General features: G+C 42.0%; 1 protein-coding gene and 1 long non-coding RNA gene across 7 annotated transcripts in view; one reads left to right on the forward strand and one right to left on the reverse strand.

Annotated features, from left to right (window-relative positions):
• SNUPN (snurportin 1) overlaps positions 1–25,895 on the forward strand; it is a 51,585-nt gene that overhangs the window by 3,304 nt on the left and 22,386 nt on the right. For 4 of the 6 annotated variants that reach the window (XM_079953434.1, XM_079953433.1, XM_079953429.1 and 1 more), the window contains 5 exons: positions 5,070–5,219; positions 11,076–11,180; positions 12,647–12,743; positions 14,749–14,846; positions 15,802–15,879. In XM_079953434.1, coding sequence (XP_079809560.1) covers positions 5,070–5,219; positions 11,076–11,180; positions 12,647–12,743; positions 14,749–14,846; positions 15,802–15,879 — 528 coding nt within the window. Of the gene's footprint in view, positions 1–3,968; positions 4,029–5,065; positions 5,220–11,075; positions 11,181–12,646; positions 12,744–14,748; positions 14,847–15,801; positions 15,880–25,895 lie in introns of those variants that run through there. The other 2 variants (XM_079953432.1, XM_079953430.1) reach the window with 2 other exon arrangements.
• On the reverse strand, positions 18,354–25,854 carry LOC307203035. Its single transcript, XR_013833089.1, has 3 exons — positions 24,808–25,854; positions 24,659–24,704; positions 18,354–18,534 (listed from the first exon to the last, which is right to left on the reverse strand). It is a non-coding gene; the product is annotated as an uncharacterized lncRNA (long non-coding RNA).

Below are 25,895 nucleotides of genomic sequence, written 5' to 3' on the forward strand. Positions count from 1 at the left end.
AGACGAAAAGAATCCGTTCTGCGAGTCTCTTCGTCTAACGGTTTTTTCGTCTTGCAAAGCAAGCCCATTAGCGGTTTAACGGATTAGTGCTATTAGCGGCTTAGCAGATAAGCGGCTTAGCGGCTTAGAAAAAGGGGGGGAGGGGAAAAAAGTCGGAAAAACTCGCAAGACATTTTCGTCTTGCGAAGCAAGCCCTTAGGAAAATTCGTCTTGCGAAGCACCTCCAAAACGGAAAACCCTTTTGTCTAGCGGGTTTTTCGTCTTGCGAGGCATTCGTCTTGCGGGGCACCACTGTATAAATAACAATGTGAATAAAGGACACCCCTAGCTTGTACCTCTCTTTATATTACAATTTTCTGTTAGATTGTTATTTATAACTAGTTGAGCTCTTTGTTGCAAGTATATTGCGTTTATACCTTTATAAAAAATTCTCCCACTCCTATCATTTTCACAAACCTCCAGGAGACATTGTCAAATGCCTTCTCTGCATCAATAAACCGTGCCACCTGTTTTTCGATTGTGACTTCCAGATACTCTAGAGCAGGGACATCCAGCTCCCAAGAGACTGCGATCTACTCCCGGGGGGGGGGGGGGACTGGCAGTGATCTACCCATGGGGGGGGAGTTCAGAGTTGTTGAACTTTTTTTAGGGGGGCAGGTCAAAGTTGTTCCCCCTTTTTTAAACAGTAAGTGTGCAGAATTAAAATAAATTGCTCACCAACAACACATTTACTAACTCACAAACACAGCGACGCAGGGAAAGGCAGAGGGGCGGAGACATGATTCTAAACAACGCAATAAGGATCCTACGGTTGACCACGATCATCCTGTGGTCAACCTGTTGGATACTCCAGCTCTAGAGTATCTATTACATATCTCATATTATTTTTCATATGGCTTCCTGGGAGAAATCCTGCTTGGTCCTCATGAATATAGTCTTTCAGTATACGTTTCAATTTACTTACTATTATATCTGCGAATATTTTATAGTCATTTTTAAGGAGAGATATAGGTCGGTAATTCTTAACTGATGTTTCCTTAGGGATTAAGGTTATATAGGCCTCCTCCCATGATTCTGGTAGCTTCCCCGTACAGTGGTACCTCGGGTTACATACACTTCAATGTCAGGGAAGAGATGGACTCAAGGGCATCCTGATCAAATTTGCAGATGACACCAAAGTGGGAGGGGTGGCTAACACCCCAGAGGACAGGATCACACTTCAAAATGACCTTGACAGATTAGAGAACTGGGCCAAAACAAACAAGATGAATTTTAACAGGGAGAAATGTAAAGTATTGCACTTGGGCAAAAAAAATGAGAGGCACAAATACAAGATGGGTGACACCTGGCTTGAGAGCAGTACATGTGAAAAGGATCTAGGAGTCTTGGTTGACCACAAAATTTACATGAGCCAACAGTGTGACGCGGCAGCTAAGAAAGCCAATGCAATTCTGGGCTGCATCAATAGGAGTATAGCATCTAGATCAAGGGAAGTAATAGTGCCACTGTATTCTGCTCTGGTCAGACCTCACCTGGAGTACTGTGTCCAGTTCTGGGCACCACAGTTCAAGAAGGACACTGACAAACTGGAACAGGTCCAGAGGAGGGCAACCAAAATGGTCAAAGGCCTGGAAACGATGCCTTATGAGGAAGGGCTAAGGGAGCTGGGCATGTTTAGCCTGGAGAAGAGGAGGTTAAGGGGTGATATGATAGCCATGTTCAAATATATAAAAGGATGTCACATAGAGGAGGGAGAAAGGTTGTTTTCTGCTGCTCCAGAGAAGCGGACACGGAGCAATGGCTCCAAACTACAAGAAAGAAGATTCCACCTAAACATTAGGAAGAACTTCCTGACACTAAGAGCTGTTCGACAGTGGAATTTGCTGCCAAGGAGTGTGGTGGAGTCTCCTTCTTTGGAGGTCTTTAAGCAGAGGCTTGACAACCATATGTCAGGAGTGCTCTGATGGTGTTTCCTGCTTGGCAGGGGGTTGGACCCGATGGCCCTTGTGGTCTCTTCCAACTCTATGATTCTATGATTCTAAGAGTTAGAAGTTTCCAGTTTCTCAGAGGGAGAAAGCATTCCCCCGGGGGGGAGGGGAGCAGTGAATCTAATAGAAGAGAACAGAAGGAACAACAGGGAGGGACCGGCTGTTCCCAGGAAAGGCCAGGGTTCAGTTCCAGCTCAGATTGGGAGGAGGGGAGATACAGGCCAGCTCTAGCCAGGAGGGTAGGAAAAAGAGCGGGAAAGCGAAGGGAAGGGCGCCTTCGCCATTTTGAGAGTGGCTGGTCATGGAGAAGCAGAGCTCAGAAGGTATCTGAAAGAAGTGACTCTGAGGAATAATAGTTAAGAACCGTTTATAAGATTGTTTTGCTAATACGCAATAAAAAGTTTTATAAAAGAACAAGAAGTGTTTGTGTGGTGATCTGAAGAGGACAACGACCAGGCCTGACATTCAGGCTACATTCGCTTGTGGCCTCCTGATGCCGATGCGCGATTTCTGTTCTCATCCTGAAGCAAAGTTCTTAACCCGAGGTAATATTTCTGGGTTAGCGGAGTCTGTAACCTGAACTGTCTGTAACCTGAAGCATATGTAACCCGAGGTACCACTGTACTGATTTATTAGACTTAAAAAGGTAAAGGGCCCCCTGACCGTTAGGTCCAGTCACGACGACTTGGGTTGTGGTGCTCATCTCACTTCATTGGCCGTGGGAGCTGGCGTACAGCTTCCGGGTCATGTGGCCAGCATGACTAAGCCGCTTCTGGTGAACTAGAGCAGCGCACAGAAACGCCATTTACCTTCCCACTGGAGTGGTACCTATTTATCTACTTGCACTTCGATCTACTAGGTTGGCAGGACCTGGGACCAAGCAATGGGATCTCACCCTGTCGCGGGGATTCAAACTGCAGACCTTCTGATCGGCAAGCCCGAGAGGCTTAGTGGTTTAACCCACAGCACCACCCGCGTCCCAACTTATTAGACAGAGGGTTTTAACAACTGTTTGGCTGGCATGCTTACTTATGCTACGATAAGGCAAGAGTTCACAGAGATTTTACGACTCATGTAATAAAAAGATCTCTATATGCAGTCTGGACAAAAAATAAGGGTATCCTGGAACAAAAGAATCCCTGGTGGTTGTTGCCGATGGGAGCCATGACAGCAAAGAAAATTAACAAGATGGTTGAATGGGTTATGTATAAAGAAATTATCTGTGAAGAAGGCAACCAACTAAGACTCAAAAATTTTGAAGAAATAAGAAGTAAAGTCAACAATTGGTTACAATACCACCAAATACGTGACTTATTTAAACAAGATAAAAAAGGGCTTTAGTAAAGAACCTTCAAGATTCAAAAGTGACTTGATGATGACTTGTGAAGTGATAAGGGAAAATTTAATAAAGATGTTTTACAGATGGTATTTAACACCAACCAAAATATGTAAAATACATAAAACAAAATCAAATCTGTGTTGGAGGTGTAACAAAGCAGAGGGGACATTCATACATATGTGGTGGACATGTGATAAAATCAAAGGCTTCTGGGATATAGTGCATGAAGAGTTAAAGAAAATGTTTAAACAAAACTGTTAAGAAAACAGAAGCTTTTTTTATTGGGGATACTAGACATAGATATTGCCAGAGAAGATAAGAAAATATTCCTTTACGCCATGGGAGTGGCGAGAACACTAATTGCCAAAAATTGGAAAAAAGAAATAATCCCGACAAAAAAATAATGGCAAAACAGATTATTTTATTATATTAAATTGGCCAGATTGACAGAGGCAATTAGGGGTCAAACCAAACAAAAATTCCAAAAAGAATGGGTAAAACAAAGAGAATATTTTTAATAGCAGTGCCCTCAAATTAATACTTGGACTTATTTTGATTGATTTCTGCAAAATAATTTATGGTACTTAAGTTAAAAACAAAGAAAAAGTAATAATGAACTAAAAAGGAGACGGTTTACCAAAAACGATAAAAGAACCATGTTGAGGATTAAATCAAATGGAAGAAAAGAAGAACTGAAATGTGTGTGTGTGTGTGTGTGTGTATGACTATTTGTTTTGTATAAGTTTTCGTATGTTATGTTTTATTTGTACTTTTTTGTTTTGTTTTATGTCTTGTTGTTTGTTTATCTCTTGATTCTGTATTATTTTTATGTTCAGTTTGACAAGTGTGTGTATACGTGTTGTAAATAAACTGAATAAAATTTAAAAGATGATAGATAGATAGATAGATAGACAGACAGACAGACAGACAGACAGACAGACATAGATGATATATAATGACAACAAAACACTGTCCAAAAAGGATTAAATTTTATTAGAATGGTCAGTGAAGTATGAGGAGGTAAAATCAGCCATGGTAAAGTGGGAAAGAGATCTAGGTCATAATATACAACTCTCAGAATGGCAAAAATTGTAGAGGGAAGATCTTAAATTCACAGCATGGAATAAAATTGGTCAGCTCAGATTGAAACCAACAGACCATAGCAAGACATCAAAGTCAGTGTTAATTAGGATTGCAAAAATTTAAAAAAAAAAATTCAAGATTTTGAAAGAAAAAAAAGCTGATCAACTTTTCTGTCTGAATTTTCACTTTTTGAAATATGGCAACCCTGTGTTAATGAAAAGTTCAGATGAGACAGAAAGTGTCAGCCTGGCAGGCAGACTTACGAAGGCAGGATGCTACCATATAAAAGCTGGACGGTACATTTAGTATAATGGTTTTAACTATGGAATTGATCGCTTTAGGGCTATTGCATTTCTTCCTTAATTTATTGTTCTATGACATTTTCCTTACTATCTCTGCTTTGGAATGGTGGTTTGTTCTAATACAGTAGTTGCATTGTTTACTGATTTTGTTTTGTTTTGTCTTTTACCTTTGTTTTATTGGATTTTTAAAATTTTTGTATATATATTTTAAATAAAATATTACTGTTTTGTTTGTATGTTACCCTGAAAGCTATTGTTACTGGGCAGCAGGAAAAGAATATAAAGAATTTTCTTTCCTCTCTAAGTTGGTGGGAAATTTCAAATCTTTCCTTCTTTTTCTTTCTCCTGACAAGTAAGCGATTGGATTATGTCAACCATGCTAGGAGGCTGGCAGAGGATGATTGGACAGGCACCGAGGAGGAGGAGGAGAAGGAGGGGGCAGGTGCAGACAGTGCAGACATGGAGATGGAAGTCGGGACGAAGCTACCAAAACGCTACGCCAACCAGGTGAGGGGGACTGGTAGCAGAGAGGAAAACTGGGCTCCAAATAGAAGCCAGCCCTTGTTGCTTTTGTGTATATGAGGTATCATTCTGATTATTTCCCTCCTGGGACATAATTTTCCCCAGAGCCTTATTTGTTAGCAAAATGTGAATTCAAGTTTCTGGCTCTTTAGAGTGGAGGCAGGAGGCTGTAGACTTTTTTAAAAAATAAATATTTATTGGCATTTTCAAAAAAGAACAAAAATAGACAAAGGAACAATAACAAAAATACATAAATCCAAAACTTAAAAAACACTTAAAAACACATAAAATTTCAGTTACTTATTTTCATTTAACTTATTTCTCAGACCTCCTCACACCTCCCCTTCTTGTATTCTAATTTAAATTGTTAACTCAGCAAATCCTTATTCCTTATTTCTCAACTTTAGCTTAATAATTTATTTTAACATGTTATAATTTTATTTTTCCTCCTCTTCCATTTCCTCAATTTATTTTTACAAACCTTATTTTTATTTAATTTAAACCATTTTGAGAACCGATTTTAACTTATCCAATCTTAAACATAAATATTTATACATCGTTCCTCATACTTAAACATTTTCCTAAAGTCGACCAATATTTCCCTTCCACAGCTTTCCCAATTTCCATGCAGATAATAAAACAAAATAAAAACAAAACAAGTTATAGTTATATACCCTTTGGATTCCCAGACTCCACCCACCCCTTTCCCAGTTTCAGTCCCCAACAGTCCATCTGTCTCAATATACTGTTTAGCCTGGAGATCTCACATCTGAGGCTCTTAAGTCTCTTTCAATTCCTCTCTGCCGGTCTTTTTGATAGTCCTTAATATTAAGTCCCAAATCTCGGAGAGATTTCTTTGTTTCTTCCAGCCAGACCTCCATACTTAAAAGTAAGACCTATGGGGTACTCCAAATCTTGTTTCATGCTCCTTTCAAGTCCAAATATCCCCAAAGCTCCAGCTTCCACCTTGTCCAAGTTTATAATTCTTCGGTCTTCAGATCTCCACATAAGGAGATCTCTCAATTTTCCACTCTCCAATTCAGGCCAGGCTTTCCACATCAAATTTTTATTTTCCTTTGTTGCTATCCTGTCAGACCACAAGTTGTGGCTCTCCTTTAACATCTGCAAAATTGCAGCTCCTCCTGCCTTTTCTTCAGGGGGAACATATGTCTCCTCCATATTCTCATGGCTCTCTGGTAACTGAGAGCTCTCAGGTTTCTCTAATTGTTCAATTGAATAGGCTTCCTGCTTCATATCCTTATCAGGTTTAACCACATTGTTTACTTTTAAGTCCAGAATTGTGACGCTTCTAGCCAAAGCATCAACTTGGCCTTGTAACTTTCCCAAGAGAACAAATGTTCTGTCCAATTCAACCTGGATTTTCCCTCCTCCAGCCATTGTAATGTCCCTAAACCCCCTCTAGGGGGATTTTAGTTCCTTAATGTACCTTTCAGCTCAAAGTCCAAAAATCAAGTTAGTTTGTATCAGCCCTTTCTTATTTTCCAGAAATTGTAACAAATATAACCAGCAGCAGCAACAGAAACAAAGTTCTCCTTTTTCTTCTGACAGCTAGCTTGACAGCTGTCAAGCTCTTGAATACTTCATCAACAGGCTCTCTCGCGGGACGCTCCCGGGTCCGGGGGGGGGGTGAAACTTCAGCTCCCAAAGTTAATCTTTTATCCTCCAGTAAAATTTCTTATAATGTCAAACCGTGAAAGTTAAAGTCTTTTTTTTTAAAAAAAAAAAAAGATTCTCTCGACCTTAGATGGCAGATCCTTTGCTTTAGATTATTTACAAAGGGGGGGGGGGCGGACTTCCTTTTTAACCCTTCCCCGCTCCTTCCTAATTCAAGAAAATTTTCTTTAAATTCCAATTTCCGTATTACTCACGGGTTGTTGCTTTAAAGTCCAATCATTCCAAGGAAAACGTCAGCGCTCTCCGACAATGGCTTGCGGCTTCACTCCGCAGAAGGAGCAATGTACTCTCAGCACCGCGCCGCACCCCGTTCCGGAGCCTTTAAAAAGGCTCCTTCGCAGTTTGGGGGGGGCGCAAATGGTGCCCGCCGAGTCACCAGGTTCACAGGCATCCGCGCCTGTGATTTTTAAGGGTCCCCGCGTTGCCGCCGCGGACAAGACCCGATCCTGCGGAGCCGATTCCCTCTGGAGCTCGGAGGGAATCCGCCATTAGTCGATGGCGCTAACCCGGAAGTCTCCAGGAGGCTGTAGACTTGTGGTTCTGAGAGCAGAACCTAATGGTTGATCTACCTGAGGAAGCGGGTCAGAATTAAAAAGATGAGGTACAAATACTTCCCCCAATCTAATCTGACAAACTGGGAACTTAATAAAAAATTATCTCTGTTCAAACAATTATAAATTAATTCCCCCCCAAAAGGCTGAGTTATATATATTGAGAGAGAGAGGAGCTAAGCCAAAAGTGTCTCTGAAAAGCACTTTTCTTATCCCTAATTTGCTTCCTGTGTTTCTTATTTATAAATTCCTTGATAATCTTTGGAGAGTGATTTGTCTTGATTTTTCTGGCGTATTTGCAACTGTAGGAGACTTTTTACAATCCCAATCAAACCAATTAGTTTGGTGTTGGTATGAACTAGATTTGTACCTCCCTTGGACAATGCATGGTTTCAGTTCCTCTATTATTTGCTGATACGGTCCTAATTAATATGTTAGGTGCATTCATATAGTCAGCATAGACTTTCACACTATATTTTAAATCCAGGTTGTGAACAATCTTTCCTTTCTTTAGGGAAGGAAATATTTTCATGTCATTTGCCATTGGTTTTTAATGCTATTCTATATTGTGTTGTAAGCTCTCCAGGAAATGTTTATTGATGAATGACTATAAATCCAACACCATTTAATGTGTTTGTGACCAAGCAGAGGTGGAATATACTGTTAATATACTGTTATATTGCTCCTTGTATATAACTACCGTAGGGTTTTAAATAGGATTTTTGGACAGTTTTCTTTTTGAATTGCTGGAAAGAAATTTTCCAAGTATTGATTGTTAGAGATAAATTGTGCTCTGTTTGCTCTAGGTGCCCTGAAAATCAGACAAAAAATTCTAGTATATTGGGGGTCACATGTGCTAGACCAGTGTTTCCCAACCTTGGGCCTCCAGCTGTTTTTGGACTACAACTCCCATCATCCCTAGCTAGCAAGACCAGTGGTCAGGGATGATGGGAATTGTAGTTCAAAAACAGCTGGAGGCCCAAGGTTGGGAAACACAGTGCTAGACTATAACTTTCTCAATCTGGTATTTTGTAGTGATCAAGCTTTTTTTAGCAAATAAGTTTGTCTGACTGATTATAAATCTAAGAAATAATAACCACCATTAAGAGAGTGGGTTGTTGTTTTTTTTGTATAGTTGGTACAATGTTAATAGATTTTGGGTTATATCGAATCCTAAGAATACTTGGAGGAAATCCATTGAAATTAATGGACATGACTAACTTGAGTACATTCATGTTAGTGGATCTCCTCTGAGTAGAACTTGGTTGACTACAACCTTATTTGATTTTTCTCCTTTGTGGCTTTGAGTACAAGCAATGGAATTATGGTCATCTGGGAGCATTATAGAAAGAGAAAGTGGAACCGCAGAGGGCCACAGATTCAGGCTATGTACACACCATACATTTAAAACCCTGGGAACTGTAGTTTGCCTCTCACAGAACTCCTAGGACCTTTAGCAAACTACATTTCCCATTGTTCTTTTTGGAGTTAAGGGGAATGTTCTTTAATGTATGGTGTTTATACAGCTTGAAAGTTGTAACTGAAACTGAGATCCAGTCGAGATTTCTGCATTGCAAGGGTTGGACTAGATGACCCTGAGGACCCTTTCAACTCTACAGTTCTATGCTTAATTAAAGAGTTTACTCATGTACAATGGTCAACCTAGGAAAAGTGGGAAAATAAACATAAAGAATAAACTACTTGAGGGATGACCCTTATGTGATATTAATGTGACTATTTCTCATTTATTGATTTTATTTCATTTATGAGTCTCCTAATAAAAAATAGTCTCCAGATGACTTACAAAAATGCGGGGTTGCTTGCTTTTTTAAAACTAAAATGAAAATCAAACCCTGCATTTTAAATTATCCTAATCATTACTGTGAGTTCTGAAGTAATTTAGCAAGAAAGAATCACAAAAAGGGAATGATATAATACTCAGTGTAATAAATAGGAAAGGAATTTTTAAAAAGTCATATGAAAATGATAGCAAAAGCCCACAAACCACGAGGACAAAGCTAGTCTCCCCCTACGGATGGTTCCATCCTCAAATCCCTCTAGCCCTGCGACATAAGAGTTCCTGGGATGCTGAAGTTTCATGGCAACTTTGAAGCAACAAAGCATTTTAAATTTGAAGAGTCCTTCATAGTTGCCAGTGCAGGGCTTACTCAGTGAGCCCTTGGGGTGAAGGCGAAAGGGAAGCCTTGGTTGGCTTTACTGTGAGGGCTGTTGAGGGCCTTTGACTTACTTGTTTGCTTAGTTTTCTAGGGACAAATGCAGCCAGGGTTCTTTAAGTTTTATACCCTAATTCCACTGGTTTGGGAAGCACGTTCTGTTTCAATGCTGTCCATAAGCAGGTGCCAGCTTGTTATGGCTTTCTCTGCAAAAGGAGGCCTTTCTTATCAGCCTTTGCTGAGCGATAAGCTTTCTCTTTCTCCCTTCTTGCCAGCCAGCCAAGGAAGTGGCTTAGAGCAGCCTTCCTCAAACTCAGCCCTCCAGATGTTATTGGCCTACAACTCCCATGATCCCTAGTGGTCTGGGATGATGGGAATTGTAGTCTCTGGTGGGCTGAGTTTGAGGAATCCTGGCTTAGAGCTACAGCAGTAGGCAGGAATTGTAATTTTAGGGGGAGAAACTTAATTTTTGTACATTTCTTCAGTGAGGGATCTTAAAAATATGTTTTTGGGTGTGAGTTCACACTTGGAATTATTTTTGTGATTGGAAAACATTTAGCTTAGTAAGTCTACCTTTGATTAAGAAGCATATAAACAGCTTTCAGAAAATGAAAGACTTTTACTTTTACCTTCTGAAAAGTGATTAATAATAACAACAATAATAATGAATAATAAAACTTCAAGCACTTGGCAATCATTTTTTTGTTTTCTATGCAATTTTACACATATTTTACTTACCAAGCAGTCAGTCTTATCAATCAATCAATCAATGAGTCTTATCAGTCAGTTTTACCAAAGTATCTTTAGAATTCCTGAGCCACATTGCAACTTTTTAGCACCCCTCATTCTTGGAATTTGAAACGTCAACACTCCTGACCACAGCAGCTTCCTCCATCTCAAACCCCAAGAGGTGCCTAGAGCTCTGTGGTTTGCTTCATTGTGGCAGCTCTGGGGTTTGCTGCATCTAGTGGCTCTTTGGGCCAGGATTAATAAAAATAAAGAGGAACAGAGAAGGTATCCTCAGATCATCAATCCAGTGCTGGCTCAGTACTGACTGGGTTGCCAGGCTCTTGGGCGGAAGTCCTTTCCAGGGGAGAATGAACCTGAGGCCTCCTGCATGCTAAGCAATTGCTCTGCCGCGGGGTTATGGCCATCTCATAGCCTTGACAGCTGTTCAGGCCTGGCTTTAACCAGTAAGGTTTCTGGTTGCATTTCTCCTTCTGCGCCACGCTTTCCCAGCCTGGTGTCTCCACTTTTTTCCAGCTGCATCTCCCATCATCCCTGACCATTGGCCATGCTGCTTGGGGCTGATGGGAGTGGTAGTCCTACAGTGTCTGGCAGGCACCAGGCCAGGGAAGGCTGTGACATTTGCCATTTTCCCTAGTGCTACAAGTGAACAATTTTCTTTACTGCCTTTGTAGCTGATGCTGTCTGAATGGCTGATTGACGTGCCCCCAGATTTGGTGCAGGAGTGGCTGCTGGTGGTGTGCCCTGTGGGGAAGAGGGCTCTTATTGTGGCATCTCAGGTGAGAGACCATGGCTTCTACCACAAGACAAACCAAGGAAGAGTTTTTATCTTGCTGCTTTGTAAATTGTCTTCCTGCCACATTCTAATAGCTTGGCAAGCTGGGGTTGAGGAACCTTTGAAATCAGGCAACTCTCGCGTCCGTGTCCAAAGGCTTATTGCATGTGAAACTCCTCCAAGACTATGAAATGGATCTGTTCCATCTCACCCCATCTGAACAAGCTGCATTTTAACAGGGCTTAACAGAGCATTTTTTTTTTAATTTTTAAAAAACACACTCCATTTTAAGAGGTATTTTGATGATTTCTAAGAACTTGTTTTCCCTGCTGCTTCTTATCTACTGTTTTGTTGATAGGTTTGTTTAATTGTGCATTGTGCTTGTGGCCTTTAACATTTTTGTGATCCCAGCCTTGTTTTTAACAACTTGCATGATCACTGTAGGTGACAAAGAATTACATATAGGTGAGTCAGCAAGCTGGCGGAGGGAGGAGCCAATCTCTGCATCCTTCCTCCAGCATCCACTTGGCATCTGTTGGCATGGCTTGCCAGGAATGGCCTGGCAGGCCAGAGTTGGCCCATGGGCTAGAGGTCCCCCACTCCTGCTGTTAAAAAAACCATAATTTTCTCTTAATATGTTTCTTTTTTAAAAAAGAAATGAGAGCAGCCATCACTGCAATGAGTTTCAACAGTAATACAGTTCCAAGGTACAGTCTCAAGTAATGGTCTTCAACTTTTGGGGAAGGACCCACTAGTGGGTTACAGCCTGATCCAAAGTGGGTCACAATAGGAGTACTACCACCATGCAAATATATGGTAAAAATATTAAGAAATAGGTCCCCAAATGCATATTTGGGTTGCAAGTGGGTCCTGAGTGTGAAAAGGTTGAAGCTAGCTGGTCTAAAGGCACATGAGGCTAAAGCTAAGCAGTTCTGGGTCTGAACATGCGGTTGTTTGAAAACCTGAAGGAGCATCTCCACCCCCATCGTTCAGCCTGGACACTGAGATCCAGCGCCGAGGGCCTTCTGGCAGTTCCCTCACTGTGCGAGAAGCGAAGCTACAGGGAACCAGGCAGAGGGCCTTCTTGGGAATGCCCTCCCACCAGATGTCAAGGAGATAAACAACTATCTGGCTTATAGAAGACATCTGAAGGCAGCCCTGTATAGAAACAACCCATAGTGCCTGTAGCAACCCAGACAGATGGGTGGGGTACAATTATTCTTGTTGTTACTATTATTATTATTATTACTACTACTACTACTACTACTACTACCACATGCAATACTGCCTTGGGCTCCACAATGGAAGAAAAGGAAGGATATAAACATAATAAAATATATGTGGGGTTTGGGGGCCTCCCCCCCCCCTCCGCTGTACTTGGAGTATACAATTTAGGAAATCCTTTTACAGTGGGGGGGAATCACTCTTGTTTGTTCTTGATCCCTTCCTCCTCCTCTTCTCTCCTTCCAGGGCTCCACTGCAGCTTACACCAAAAGCGGTTTCTGTGTCAACCGATTCCCTTCTCTTTTGCCAGGTGGGAGTCGCCGTACTTCAGCAACAGGGAAAGGTAACTTCTTGATTCCCCTCCCTTTTTGCAATCTCCCAATGGGCAAAGATCTGCTTGAAAGAGACACTCCAGGTCCATACTCAAAACCAACTTTCATGTACCATTCATTACCCACTTTCCATGGGTTTTTTCTTTTCTTTTTGCCATTGCTTGAGCGATAAGTCATTAGCTATAACACGTATTGTTTGGAACAAGAACATCATTCTGGGCAATATATTAATCTTTATCGCAGAAATTCTACCCAACAAGGACAGTTATAATTTATTCCATCTTAACATCTCTTTTTAAATTTCCACCCATGTCTTAACATAATTATTTTGAAACAACATACAATTCAAATTTCTCATGGTTAATACCTAAGTACTTTACTTTTTTGTCAATTTGGAATTCAGTTTTCTCTGTCAAAGTCTTGTTCTTCTGTAGTCATATTCTTTATTTTCTAATGATTAACCTTAAAACTTGCTAGCTTGCCAAATTCCTTTAATTTATTCATAAGAGTTTCCACTCCCTGTAATGGGTTTTCCAGAACTATCATCAGATCATCTGCAAAACTCCTAACGTAGTTTCCCTTTTTAATCTTTATCCCCTTAATTCTCTCATCTTGTCTAATATCTCTAAGCAAGACTTCCAAAACCAAAATGAAAAGCAATGGTGACAGTTGGCACCCTTGCCTTGTTCCCTTCTGTATCTCACAAGGTTTTGTTAATTCTCCTTTAACAATTATGTGAGCTGTCTTCTGCTTAATAAATCAATTTCACCCATTTAATGAAATCTCCAAAGTTCATTTCTTGCAAAGCTCTAAACAGAAATTCCCAGTTCACAATGTCAAAAGCTTTTTCTGTATCCCAAAAAATCAACACAGCTTCTTGTTCTGACAGTTCGAATACTCCAAAATATCTAACATATTTCTGACATTGTCTCTTAACTGTCTTTTAGATAAAAATCTATAAATAAATCTATAAAAAAATTATACATCATGACCAGTCTTGTAAAAAATAAAAAAAACCTTGCTGCCAAAATCACTCCAAATAATTTATAGTCACTGTTCAGTAATAAGATTGGCTGATATTTTTTTACTGAGGTCAAATCTTGTCCCTCTTTAGGTATAAGTGGGATGTTGGCCTCTTTTTAGCTATCTGGTATATGAGTATATTATTCATTGTCCTTGTTGTAAGGGTTGTAGAAGTTCTTCAAAAAATTGATAGTTAGCAGCTGGCCACTGTACCTTTTCTTTCTTGGATTTTTTAATAGCATTGCATAACACCTGAATTGTTAAAGGGCCATTGATTTTTATTTATCTATTTTTGGGAGAGTGTGAGATTTTTGCTGGATGTTGTTTTTGCAAGTAATCATCTACCCGACCCTGCCCCCCCCCCAAGATTGTTTGAGCTTTATACAGCTTAGAGTAAATTTGATCAAAGTTTCTTCATATTTGTATTGTTCATTGTTATAACATTGTTTTCTTGCAACTTCAGGATCACTTTCCTTAGTTTGGCTGAATTAACTAAAGCAAATAGTTTTAACTGGATTTTAAATGTGTAATTATTCATTCCTATTTTGAATTTTGCCTGTTGTCTTTGTCCATGGAGTTTTTTTGGCAGGGATACTGGGGTGGATTGCCAGTTCCTCCTCCAGGTGGATCACGTTTGGTCAAAACTCTCCACTATGACCTGTTCATCTTGGGTGCCCTGCTCGGCATAGTTCGTAGCTTCTCTGAGTTATTCAAGCCCCTTTGCCATGGCAACTTCGCCACAGAAGTGCCTGGCGTGCTCTGGTCCATGGGGTCACGAAGAGTCGGACACGACTAAACGACTAAACAACAACAAAATTTTGAATTTTATTGTGTAATTCTCTTCTTTAGTGGTTGTGCAAACAACTATTCTGAATAATGCCTCTTATAGGGTAGGGAGCACTGGGGATAAGTGTATGGAAGCAAGGGACAGTGGCCCAAAGAAGTTTGGGAACCACTGGCCGAGATTAATCTCTTGCCTCTTGTTGTGTGAAGAATACACAATCCTGGACTGCATCTACAGCGAGGCCCAGCAGATGTACTACATCCTCGATGTGATGTGTTGGCGGGGACACCCTGTGTACGACTGCCAGGTACCTTTTTGCCTCTAGTCTGCCACTGGCTTGCATCCCTGGCAGCTGTTTCCTCCTCTCTGTTCCCTTTCTGAGACACTTCCTGGATTCTGCTAAAACTCACCTGTAATGGTGTTTTTGGAGATGTTGCCCCATAGTTAAATTTTAATTTTTTTTATTTAATTGGGGGGCATATAAGAGGTAAAACAATTCTGGGAGCAAAGTAGACCCAAGCCATTATGGGACTTAAATACTATTAGTGACACCTTGAACATGGCCCAGTAACAAATTGGCAGCCAGTGCAGATCTCTGAGCAGAGGTGTTAATACGCTGACAGGGCCTCGCTCCTGTCAGCAACCATGCTGCAGCATTCTGCGCTGGCTGCAGCTTCCGATCTTCAGCTGACTGCGGTTTTTGGCATGGCGACCAAGACTAGCCCTAAATAGTGGATCCCTGTTTGTCTTGGCCATCTCTCCATATACTTTCTTTTAATCTATAACCAACAAAAGAGCTTAGCAAGATAAGAGATTCTGTTGAAGTCATGATAGTTTGCTTCACAATCCAGAGCAGAAGCAGTTGCTCTGCTTCTACAAAGCTTCTGTGTTGCCTCCTTTTGGGGTTGTTCCATGCGGAGCTCATAGAAATTCAGATGGATTTCCCATATTCAGGGCAGAGCTCTTGAGGCTGCTGCTTATCATTTAGTCCCCTAACATGACCCTCCTGGCCAGCATGGTGTAGTGGTTAAGAGCGGTGGACCCGTAATCTGGTGAACCGGGTTTGCTTCCCCGCTCCTCCACATGCAGCTGCTGGCTGACCTTGGTCCAGTCACACTTCTCTGAAGTCTCTCACCTCACAGAGTGTTTGTTGTGGGGGAGGAAGGGAAAGGAGATTGTTAGCTGCTTTGAGACTCCTTAAGGGGAGTGAAAGGTGGGATATCAAGTCCAAACTCCTCCTCCTCCTCTCTTTCCCCCCCCAGACAGACTTCAGGTTCTATTGGCTGCATTCAAAAATGCAGGAAGAGGATGGCCTGGGAAAGAAAAGCCGTCTTAATCCAGTAAGTCCTTTTTGCCCAGAAGTGTGGATGTTCTAGACAAGTGAGACCTGCAAGGAAATAATCTGCTGTGAAGTCTTCCTGTTCAGGGCCCCCTTACAGGATACTCCATTCCATTTACCCTCCCCATCCCTGGTGTTCTGTCCTGTTCCCCCCTCCCCTGCCACCAGCCAGCATGCTCAGCCTTCAATCTGCTTTTTTTTCTGGTGCAGGGTGTTCTTCCCTAAATATTTTTTAATTATTATTTTTTGTTTGGGTGCTTCTGCATACCTTTGGGTTTACCCGCAAACTCGCTGATGCCTTCTCCTTGTGCTTGGGTGTTGTTGGTTTTGGATGCGCAAGGGCTAGCAGGCACATGGAGAATAGAGTTTGCTGTGGCAATATATCGGAGGGGAAACTTTCTCAGGTCAAGGGCCACATTCCCTTCTGGGCAGCTTTCTGAGGGCCACATGCTGCTGGTGGGCAGGGCCAGAGGCAACAGTGTGCTGAGAACAAAGCTATAGACTTCGCTTTTGCACCATGTGCTAGCTTCTACACAGGATCATCCACCCTTCTTTGTCATCCGCGACCCTTCCCCTCCGCAGGGAGGTGGGACCGATTCGGATGGTCCGCCCCCACCACTTAATGGATCCAAATGGTTTCCAGAGAGTGGCAGGCGATGCTTTATCCCATGTTGATGGCCTTTCAGCTGATTCCCTGGTGGCCTGCTGGAATGTGGAGTTAACCGGGGCTATTGACTGTTTGGCTCCAAAGCGCCCTCTCTGATTGCATGGAGCCCAGACAGCCCCGTGGTTTTCCACAGATTTGAAGGCAATGAAACAATCGCTGTGATGGCAAGAGTGCTGGTGGCGGATAACTCATTCTGAAGCTGACCGGACACGGGTTAAAGCTCAATGTCGAGCCTACCAAGTGGCGGTAGCGACGGCGAAGAAGACTTTCTTCACCACCTCTATTGCATCTGCAGAAAACAGAAGCAGGAGACTCTTTCAGGTGGTTCGCAATTTAGCGGAACAACCTGCTACATCGGGGCCCAGTATGGGCCACAAGATTTCCTGCAATGATTTTGCAAATTTTTTGCAGATAAAGTCGCTCAGATTTGGGAAGAAGTAGACTCCTAGACTCCACCATGGGAGCAGGGCCGGGGCGGGAGAGTGCTAGAGTCCTGTCTAGTCAAGTTGTGTGGGATCAATTCCAATCTGTTACCCCCGAGGATGTGGACAGGCTGCTTGGATGAGTGAAACCAACCACCTGTCTCCTTGATCCTTGCCCATCCTGGCTTATAAAAGCTAGCCGGGAAGGGCTGGGCGATGGGATTCGTGGGGTGGTGAATGCTTCTCTCTGTGAGGGAGCCTTCCCAGATCTGCTGAAAGAGGTGGTTATTAAACCCCTTCTTAAAAAACCATCTTTAGATGAGGCCAATATGGCCAACTATTCTTGGGCAAGGTGATTGAGCGAGTGGTTGCTGAACAACTCCAGGCATGCCTGGAAGAAGTGGACCATTTGGATCCCTTCCAGTTGGGAATCAGGCCTCATCATGGGACTGAAACTGCCTTGGTCGCACTGGTCGATGATCTCCAGAGGCAGGCTAGGGACAAGAGTGAGAGCTGTTTCCTAGTTCTGCTGGATCTCTCAGCGGCATTTGATACCATCGACCATAACATCCTTCTGGATCATCTAGAGGGGCTGGGAGCTGGGGGCACTGTTATACAATGGTTCCGTGCCTGCCTCCTGGGCTGTGTCCAGAAAGTGGTGTTGGGGGTGAGTGTTCAGACCCCTGGGCTCTCACTTCTGGGGTGCCTCAGGATTCTGTCCTCTCCCCCCATGGTTTTCAACATCTACATGCAGCTGCAGGGAGAGATCATCAGGGGGTTTGTATTGGGTGTTCATCAATATGCGGATGATACCAAGCTCTACTTCTCTTTCAAATAAGAACCAGTGACGGCGGTGAAGGTCCTGTGTGAGTGTCTGGAGGCAGTTGGAGGATGGATGGCAGCTAACAGATTGAGGTTGAATCCTGACAAGACAGAAGTACTGTTTTGGGGGGACAGGAGGCGGGCGGGTGTGGAGGACTCCCTGGTCTTGAATGGGGTAACTGTGCCCCTGAAGGACCAGGTGCGCAGACCCGGAGTTGTTTTGGACTCACAGCTGTCCATGGAGGCGCAGGTCAATTCTGTGTACAGGGCAGCTGTTTACCAGCTCCATCTGGTATGCAGGCTGAGACCCTATCTGCCTTGCCAGAGTGGTGCATGCTCTGGTTATCTCCCGCTTGGACTACTGCAATGCGCTCTGCGTGGGGCTACCTTTGAAAGTGACCCGGAAACTACAACTAATCCAGAATGTGGCAGCTAGACAGGTGACTGGAAGTGGCCGCCGATACCATATAACACTGGTCTTGAAAGACCTACATTGGCTCCCAGTACGTTTCCGAGCACAATTCAAAGTGTTGGTGCTGACCTTTAAAGCCCTAAACGGAAGCCACCCAGAGTGGCTGGGGAAGCCCAGCCAGATGAGCGGGGTATAAATAATCTATTATTATTATTATTATTATTATTATTATTATCCATCCAGACAAGCAAGAGGCGGGATCAGAGTTCAAGGACACATTGCAGCCAGGAAAAAACACTCTGGGTACAAAGCAGAAACAGTGAGGGGAATGGCCTGGGGGGACTTCCTTTTTTTTTTTTTATAAATATTTATTGAGATTTTTTGAATACAAAATGCAAAAATAATAAACAGTATAGCATGGATCATAACACATTTGTCAGAACTTCTTTGGACTCCCTCGCGTCTCCCACTCCCACTTACATCATTATAAATTTTTTTCCAGCAATTTATCATCTTATTTATATTCTTGAATCTTGTTCCGTTAATTTAATCTAATCTTCAAAAATTTTATATTTCCCTCAATCTCACTTATCATCAAGTTCAAATCTAATTCAATGGTAGGCAATTATTTATGATCTAGCATCCTTCTTAGCATTCAACCAAATTACAATACTTTTGTAAATAAATCTTGAATTTCTTCCAATCTTCTTCAACCCTCTCTTCTCCCAGGTCTCGGATTCTGCCAGTCATCTCGGCCAGTTGCATATAGTCCATCAGCTGCATCTGCCACTCTTCCAGTGTGGGTAGATCTTGAGTTTTCCAACTCTTAGCGATGAGTATCCTTGCTGCCGTTGTTGCATACATAAAAAATGTTCTGTCCTTCTTTAACACCTTCTGGCCGACAATGCCCAGAAGGAAGGCCTCTGGTTTCTTAGTGAAGGTATACTTAAATACCTTTTTCAACTCATTGTATATCATTTCCCAGAAGGCCTTCACTCTAGGACAGGTCCACCAGAGGTGAAAGAATGTTCCTTCGTGTTCTTTACATTTCCAACATTTATTGTCAGACAAATGGTATATTTTGGCAAGTTTAACTGGGGTCATGTACCATCTATATATCATTTTCATTACATTCTCCTTCAAAGCATTACATGCAGTGAAGTTCAGCCCAGTGGACCACAACCTTTCCCAATCCTCAAACATAATGTTATGCCCAATATCCTGAGCCCACTTTATCATAACCGATTTAACCATTTCGTCTTCTGTATTCCATTTCAGCAGCAAGTTATACATTCTTGATAATACCTTAGTTTTTGGTTCTAACAATTCTGTTTCCAACTTCGATTTCTCCACCTGGAACCCTACCTTTTTGTCATTTTTGAAAACTTCTTTAATCTGAGCGTAATGTAACCAGTCTCGCACTTTATCTTTCATTTTCTCCAAACTCTGCAATTTCCAATTGTCTCCGTCTTTTTCTAATATTTCCCAATATTTTGGCCATTTGGCCTCCATATTGAGTCTCTTTCGGGCCTTAGCTTCCAGAGGTGAAAGCCACCTCGGAGTTTTGTTTTCCAGTAAGTCTTTGTATTTTGTCCAGACATTAAAAACTGCTTTCCTGACAATATGGTTCTTAAAGACCTTATTGATCTTAACCTTATCATACCATAGATATGCATGCCAACCAAATGCATTGTTAAACCCTTCCAAGTCCAATACGTCAGTGTCTTCGAGAAGTAGCCAGTCTTTTAGCCAGCAGAAGGCTGCGGCTTCATAGTACAACTTTAGGTCCGGCAGGGCAAAGCCCCCTCTTTCTTTCGCATCAGTTAGTATCTTAAACTTAATTCTGGGCTTTTTGCCCTGCCAGACAAATTTAGATATATCTCTCTGCCACTTCCGGAAGCACTCTGTTTTGTCCACAATCTGCAATGTTTGAAACAAAAACAACATTCTTGGCAATACATTCATCTTAACAGCAGCAATTCGGCCTAACAAAGAAAGCTTCAATTTTGTCCAACTATCCAAGTCTCTCTTAATTTCAAACCAACATTTTTCATAGTTATCCTTAAATAGACTCAGATTTTTTGCTGTTATGTTTACCCCTAGGTACTTTACTTTTTTAACCACAGTTAGTTCTGTTTCTCTCTGAAACTGTTCCGACTCTACATCTGTCAGATTTTTCCCCAACACCTTAGTTTTCTGTTTATTTAGTTTAAATCCCGCCACCCGACCAAAATCTTGGATCAGTTGTAATACTCTTTTTGTACTAGATTCTGGCTCCTGCAGGGTCAAAACTAGGTCATCTGCAAAAGCTTTAAGTTTATATTGCTTCACTCCGACCTGAATCCCTTCCACCAACCGGTCCCCTCTAATCATATTCAAGAGCACCTCCAGAACTGATATAAATAACAAAGGGGAAATCGGGCAGCCTTGTCGTGTTCCTTTTTCAATTTTAAACTCTTCCGTGACCACATTGTTTACTATCAATTTAGCCTTTTGTTCTGAATATATTGCATCAATCCCATTCTCAAAACCCCGACCCACTCCCATTTCTTTTAAATTTCCCTTCATAAATTTCCAAGAGATATTATCAAAGGCCTTCTCTGCATCTATAAAGATTAGCACTGCTTTTGTATTTATATCAGTTTGCAAAAGTTCCAAAATGTCAATAATGTTCCTTGTATTAGCAAACATGTGTCTACCTGGGAGAAAGCCTGCCTGGTCTTTATGAATTACTTCGTTTAAAACTTTTTTAAGTCTACTTGCCAAAACGTCTGCAAATATTTTGTAATCCACATTTAAAAGGGAGATGGGACGGTAGTTCTTAAGTTGTGTCTTTTCAGCTTCCGATTTTGGTATCAATGTGATGAATGCTTCCTTCCACGACTCCGGCGCCCTCCTCCCCTCCATAATTTCATTGCTAACCTCCATCAATGGTTGTATCAAATGGTCTTTTAATATCTTATAGTACTTGGAGGTTAGCCCATCTGGTCCTGGAGATTTGCCCAATTTCATGTTTTGAATGACTTGTTCAATTTCTTGGCATGTTATTTTACTATTCAGGAGAGATCTATTTTCTTGTGACAACTTTTTAAGTCCATTTTTCTCTAAAAATTGTTTGATCTCGACCTCATTCTGCGGCCCTTGAGTGTATAGTTTTTTGAAGTATTTCCAAAAACACTTTCTAATCTCCATGGGGTTCTGAATATTTCTTCCTTCAATTTCCAAATTTGTAACTGTATTCAATTTTTGTCTCTTCTTCAACTGCCAAGCTAGCAGTTTTCCACATTTGTTTGCCGATTCAAAGGTTTTTTGTTTCATTAATTTAATCTTCCACTCTATTTCCTGATTTATCAGTTTAGAATACTGTGCTTGATAGAGTTTAATTTCTCTCAAGGTCGGCAGGGACTTCGGGTTTGATCTTAGCTTCTTCTCTAGTTCTTTTATTTTCTCCAAAATCTTATCTTTTCTGTCATTTTGTGTCCTCTTCATTGCAGCATTCTGTTGTATCAAGAACCCCCTCATCACAGCTTTACTTGCATCCCAAATAATTCTTTTTTCCACCGTAGTGTTCATATTTATCTCAAAGTAGTCCTTCAATGCTTTCTGGGCCTTCTTAATAATCTCCTGATCTCTGAACAAATTGTCATTCATCTTCCATCTAAAGGAGCCAGTTGGTAATAGTGTCATATCCATTCTCAGTGCATTATGGTCGGAGCAAGTTTTTGGGCAGATTTCCACCTTTCTGACCTTCGGTGCCAGACCTCTAGTTATCCAAATTTGGTCGATTCTTGTCCAAGTCAGCTGAGCTTCAGAGAAGAATGTTCCTTCTTTTCCCAAAGGGTTCTTCGTTCTCCAAATGTCAATCCAGTCCATATTGTCAGTCAATTCAAAAAAGGTCTTTGGTAGTCTGCCATCTTTTGTAACATTCTGGCTTTGTGACTTATCCATGTTAGTTGATATGACCCCGTTCATGTCTCCCATCATGATGATGTTGTCATAATCCAGATATTCCAGCATAGTCTCATGCAACTTCTTGAAAAATTCCGACTTCCCTTCATTTGGTGCATAAATTCCTAATATCAAAATCTTTTCTCCTTGATGTTGTATTTCGATTGCCAAAATTCTTCCATGTTCATCTTTAAATAAAAATTTAGGTGACAGGCTCTCTTTTGCATATATCACCACACCTCTCTTCTTTACTTTGTCTGAAGATATAAATTCCTGACCAAGTCTTTTGTTTATTAGTACTTTCCTGTGGAGCCTAGTCACATGTGTTTCTTGTAAGCAAATAATGTCCAATTGTTCCTTTTTCAATATATGAAAAAATTTCCTTCTTTTTTCCGGAATGTTACAGCCATTTATATTCCAACTCAAAAGTTGCAGAGACATCCTGGATAAGTCTGGTTATTTTTCTAGGGGTAGTACCTTGTTCGCTGGGTCTTCAGAATCCGAGGGTGCAGGCACCTCTGGTACTACAGGCCCCGAGGGTAGTTCCAGTCCTTTTTGGAGGTCCTCTCCGTACGCAGTCAAAAATTTGTCTCTATCTTCCGGTGATCTAATTTTAATCTTCTTCCCTCTAAAAGTGAAAGATAATCCTTGAGGAAAATCCCACCTGAAGATAATTGTATTACTCCTTAACAATCTTGTTAGTTCCAAATAGTCAGATCTAAGGTCCAACAGTTGTTTAGGAATATCCTTGTAAATTTCAATTCTTTTGTCCAAAATATCCAGTGACTTTCCGTAATGTAGACCCAAAATCTTGTCCCTTTCCTCCTTTGATCTCAGTATTATTAAACAATCTCTGGGCTTCTCTCTCTTTATAAGTCTTCCAAGTCTGAAGTCTTTTTCCTCTAAGTTCCAAAACTTGGAAAATTCTTTGGTCAAGAACTCAGCTAAGTTGCCTTCTTCCACCTCTGGTACCGATCTTATCCTTAAATTGGTCTGTCTATTCTGTAGTTCTATCATAGAAAGATAAGTCTGATGTTCACCTACTTGTTTGCTGAGTGGCCTTACCTCTTTCTCTAAATTTCCCAATCTTTGGCTGGTATCTTCAGCCAATTTCCGATTTTCACCTGCAGTCTCCTTCAATTCTCCAATTGCTTGCACATTCTGTGCAACTTGTCCAGTTAGTCTATTTAAACATTCAGTATTTTGATCAATTTTAGCTGTTTGCTGATCAGCTTTTTTATCCAAAGATTCCACTTTTTTATTCAAAGATTCCAATTTTTCAAGAATTTTCTCTAAAGTAGAACTAATTTCTCCTGAGGCCATCTCTTCCGATTGAAATTCCTCAGTTTCTGCCCGTGGCAGAAAAGCAGCTTCTTTCTCAGAAGTCTGAGTAGGCAGAGTAAGCACAGTAGGCACAGATGATCTGCGTGCCTGGGAGACTGCGGTTAGGGTTGTTTGTCTAGTTCTCGGTCCCTTTTTTCTTGCACCACTCATTCCAGAGTTATCTAAAATTCAAGGTCAAGCTGAGTTGTTCCCATGAGAAAGCAGCGGCCCAGATGGTAATAGTCAAACAGGAGGCCGGGAAAAGGAAAGTAAAACAATGTCACTGCTATTAATCCCAAATCCTCTAGGGGGAACTTAAAATGTCTTTAGGAAAGAAGACAATTCCAATAAAAATAATATAGTCCCATTTAATGTCCGAGAACCTTCTATAAGGTAACTTTTAGCAGAGTTAGCATTTAAAAAGTCACAGTGTTTCAGACAGTGCTTGCTGGTATTCCAAAAGGTGCTTCAAAGTAGCCAGTTCAAACTCCCTCAGATTGTTTCAAAGTTTAAGTTCAAAAGTATCCAGCCCTGCAAGCTGGCTGCTCAATTACTCAGGCAGTTCCAGCCCCTGGGTTTCTTGTTTAAATTGTAATCCAAATAGAAGAAAGGTATCACAGTCCACATAAGAGTCATGTAATCAATGCTTAAAGTCCTTATTCTACTTGAAAATAATTTCCACGGGTGTCCAGATCAATTAAATTAAAAGTTCACTTTTTGCCTCCACTCCTCCGGCTCTTTGCTTGGTAATTCAATGACAGCGGAAGACGGACTTCCTATTTTTCGTCACTCCGCTTTCAGCCAAATTGAGTACTTTAAGTACTTTAAGTCCCGAAATTTTAAAAGTCCATTTACTCACGGGTTGTTGTTTTCCGATTCTGTAATTTAGGAAGAAAGGACAGCGCTCACCGGCAGCAGCAACGCGGCTTCACTCCGCCGATTGCGGAACGATCCACAGCGCCGCAACCCCCTCCGCGATCCGGAGCCCCTTACGGGGCTCCTTCAACGTTTTGGGGGCTGCTCCTGGCGCCCGCCGGACCCCAAGACCACAGGCTTCTGCTGCCTGTGGTTTTCCTGAATGGGTCCCCGCTTCGCCGCAGCGGGAGACCCTTTTTCGGCGGAGCTTCCCTCCCCCGGCTAGGAAAGGGCAGCCATTGCCGTTCGCGCCGCCTCCGGAAGTGTCGGCCTGGGGGGACTTCCGGGGGCCAGGCAGGAGGTCTAAATGTTTATTACTGTGACCAAGCTGCGGGGGGCAGTGGAGGACAGGAGTGCCTGGCGTTCTCTGGTCCATGGGGTCACGAAGAGTCGAACACGACTAAACGACTAAACAACAACAAAGTAGTAGTATTATTTCCAGTTGCTAAGCAGCTGCCAGCCAGCAATGCAGCAGCCTAGTTGCAAGGTATACAATTTTGTTCTCTTCTCATTGCAAAGAAGAAATTAAACATCTATAAAACAGCTCCTCTGGCTACAGGCCTGGGAAGGATTTGGCCCCCTGACTGAGGTTCCCCACCCCAGTGTATATGATGTAGATCAATTCAGTAAAGAATTGCTTATCCTGGACCTGCCAATCTTGGACACAGTAACATCTCCCAATGGTGAAATATCACCTTCCAGGCATAAGGCAAACCTTCCGGAAGATTAAATTGTGTGTGCCTCCTTCCTTACTATTTGGGTATTAGCTGACTTCATCCCTGCTTTTAATCTCCCTGTTACAAAGGCAGATGTAAACAGAAACCACCTACCTTCTTTGGGTGGGGGGGGGGCGTTCTCCTGGTGCCTATACTGTGGGCAGGAGAAGCTGGCAGGGGCAGAATCTGTCTGCCTTCTGTACAGGGAAACTTTAGCAAATAGCACATCTCTCTAGGTTTCAGTTTGTAGAAGGCTTTGATGAAGAAAAGGAACACTGCTTGATTTGACCCACCGTGTGCTAAAGAGCCCCTTAGAACATTAGTCTCAGGTGGATGACTTTTATGTTTGAAGGACTAACTCATGGGTAGGCAAACTAAGGCCCAGGGGCCGGATCCAGCCCAATTGCCTTCTCAATCCGGCCTGCAGATGGTCCGGGAATCAGCATGTTTTTACGTGAGTAGAATGTGTCCTTTTATTGAAAATGCATCTCTGGGTTATTTGTGGGGCATAGGAATTCGTTCATTTCCCCCCCTCCAAAATATAGTCCAGCCCCCCATAAGATCTGAGGGACAGTGGACTGGCCCCCTGCTGAAAAAGTTTGCTGACCCCTGGACTAATTGCTGCAACAAAATGCTGCAGCATAGGGTGCTCCTCTTCAGGATTCTTGCCAGCTATGCTCTTTCTTGGACACTCCAACCCCCACTTTTCTCTGGTTTACACACACAAAGATACGGTTTCCCCCTTGTAACCACACAGGGCTTCTGGTCTGGAAAGATTTCAGAAATGGCTCT

This window comes from Podarcis cretensis (genome assembly GCF_951804945.1).
Source record: "Podarcis cretensis genome assembly, chromosome: 14".
Lineage (NCBI taxonomy): Eukaryota > Metazoa > Chordata > Lepidosauria > Squamata > Lacertidae > Podarcis > Podarcis cretensis.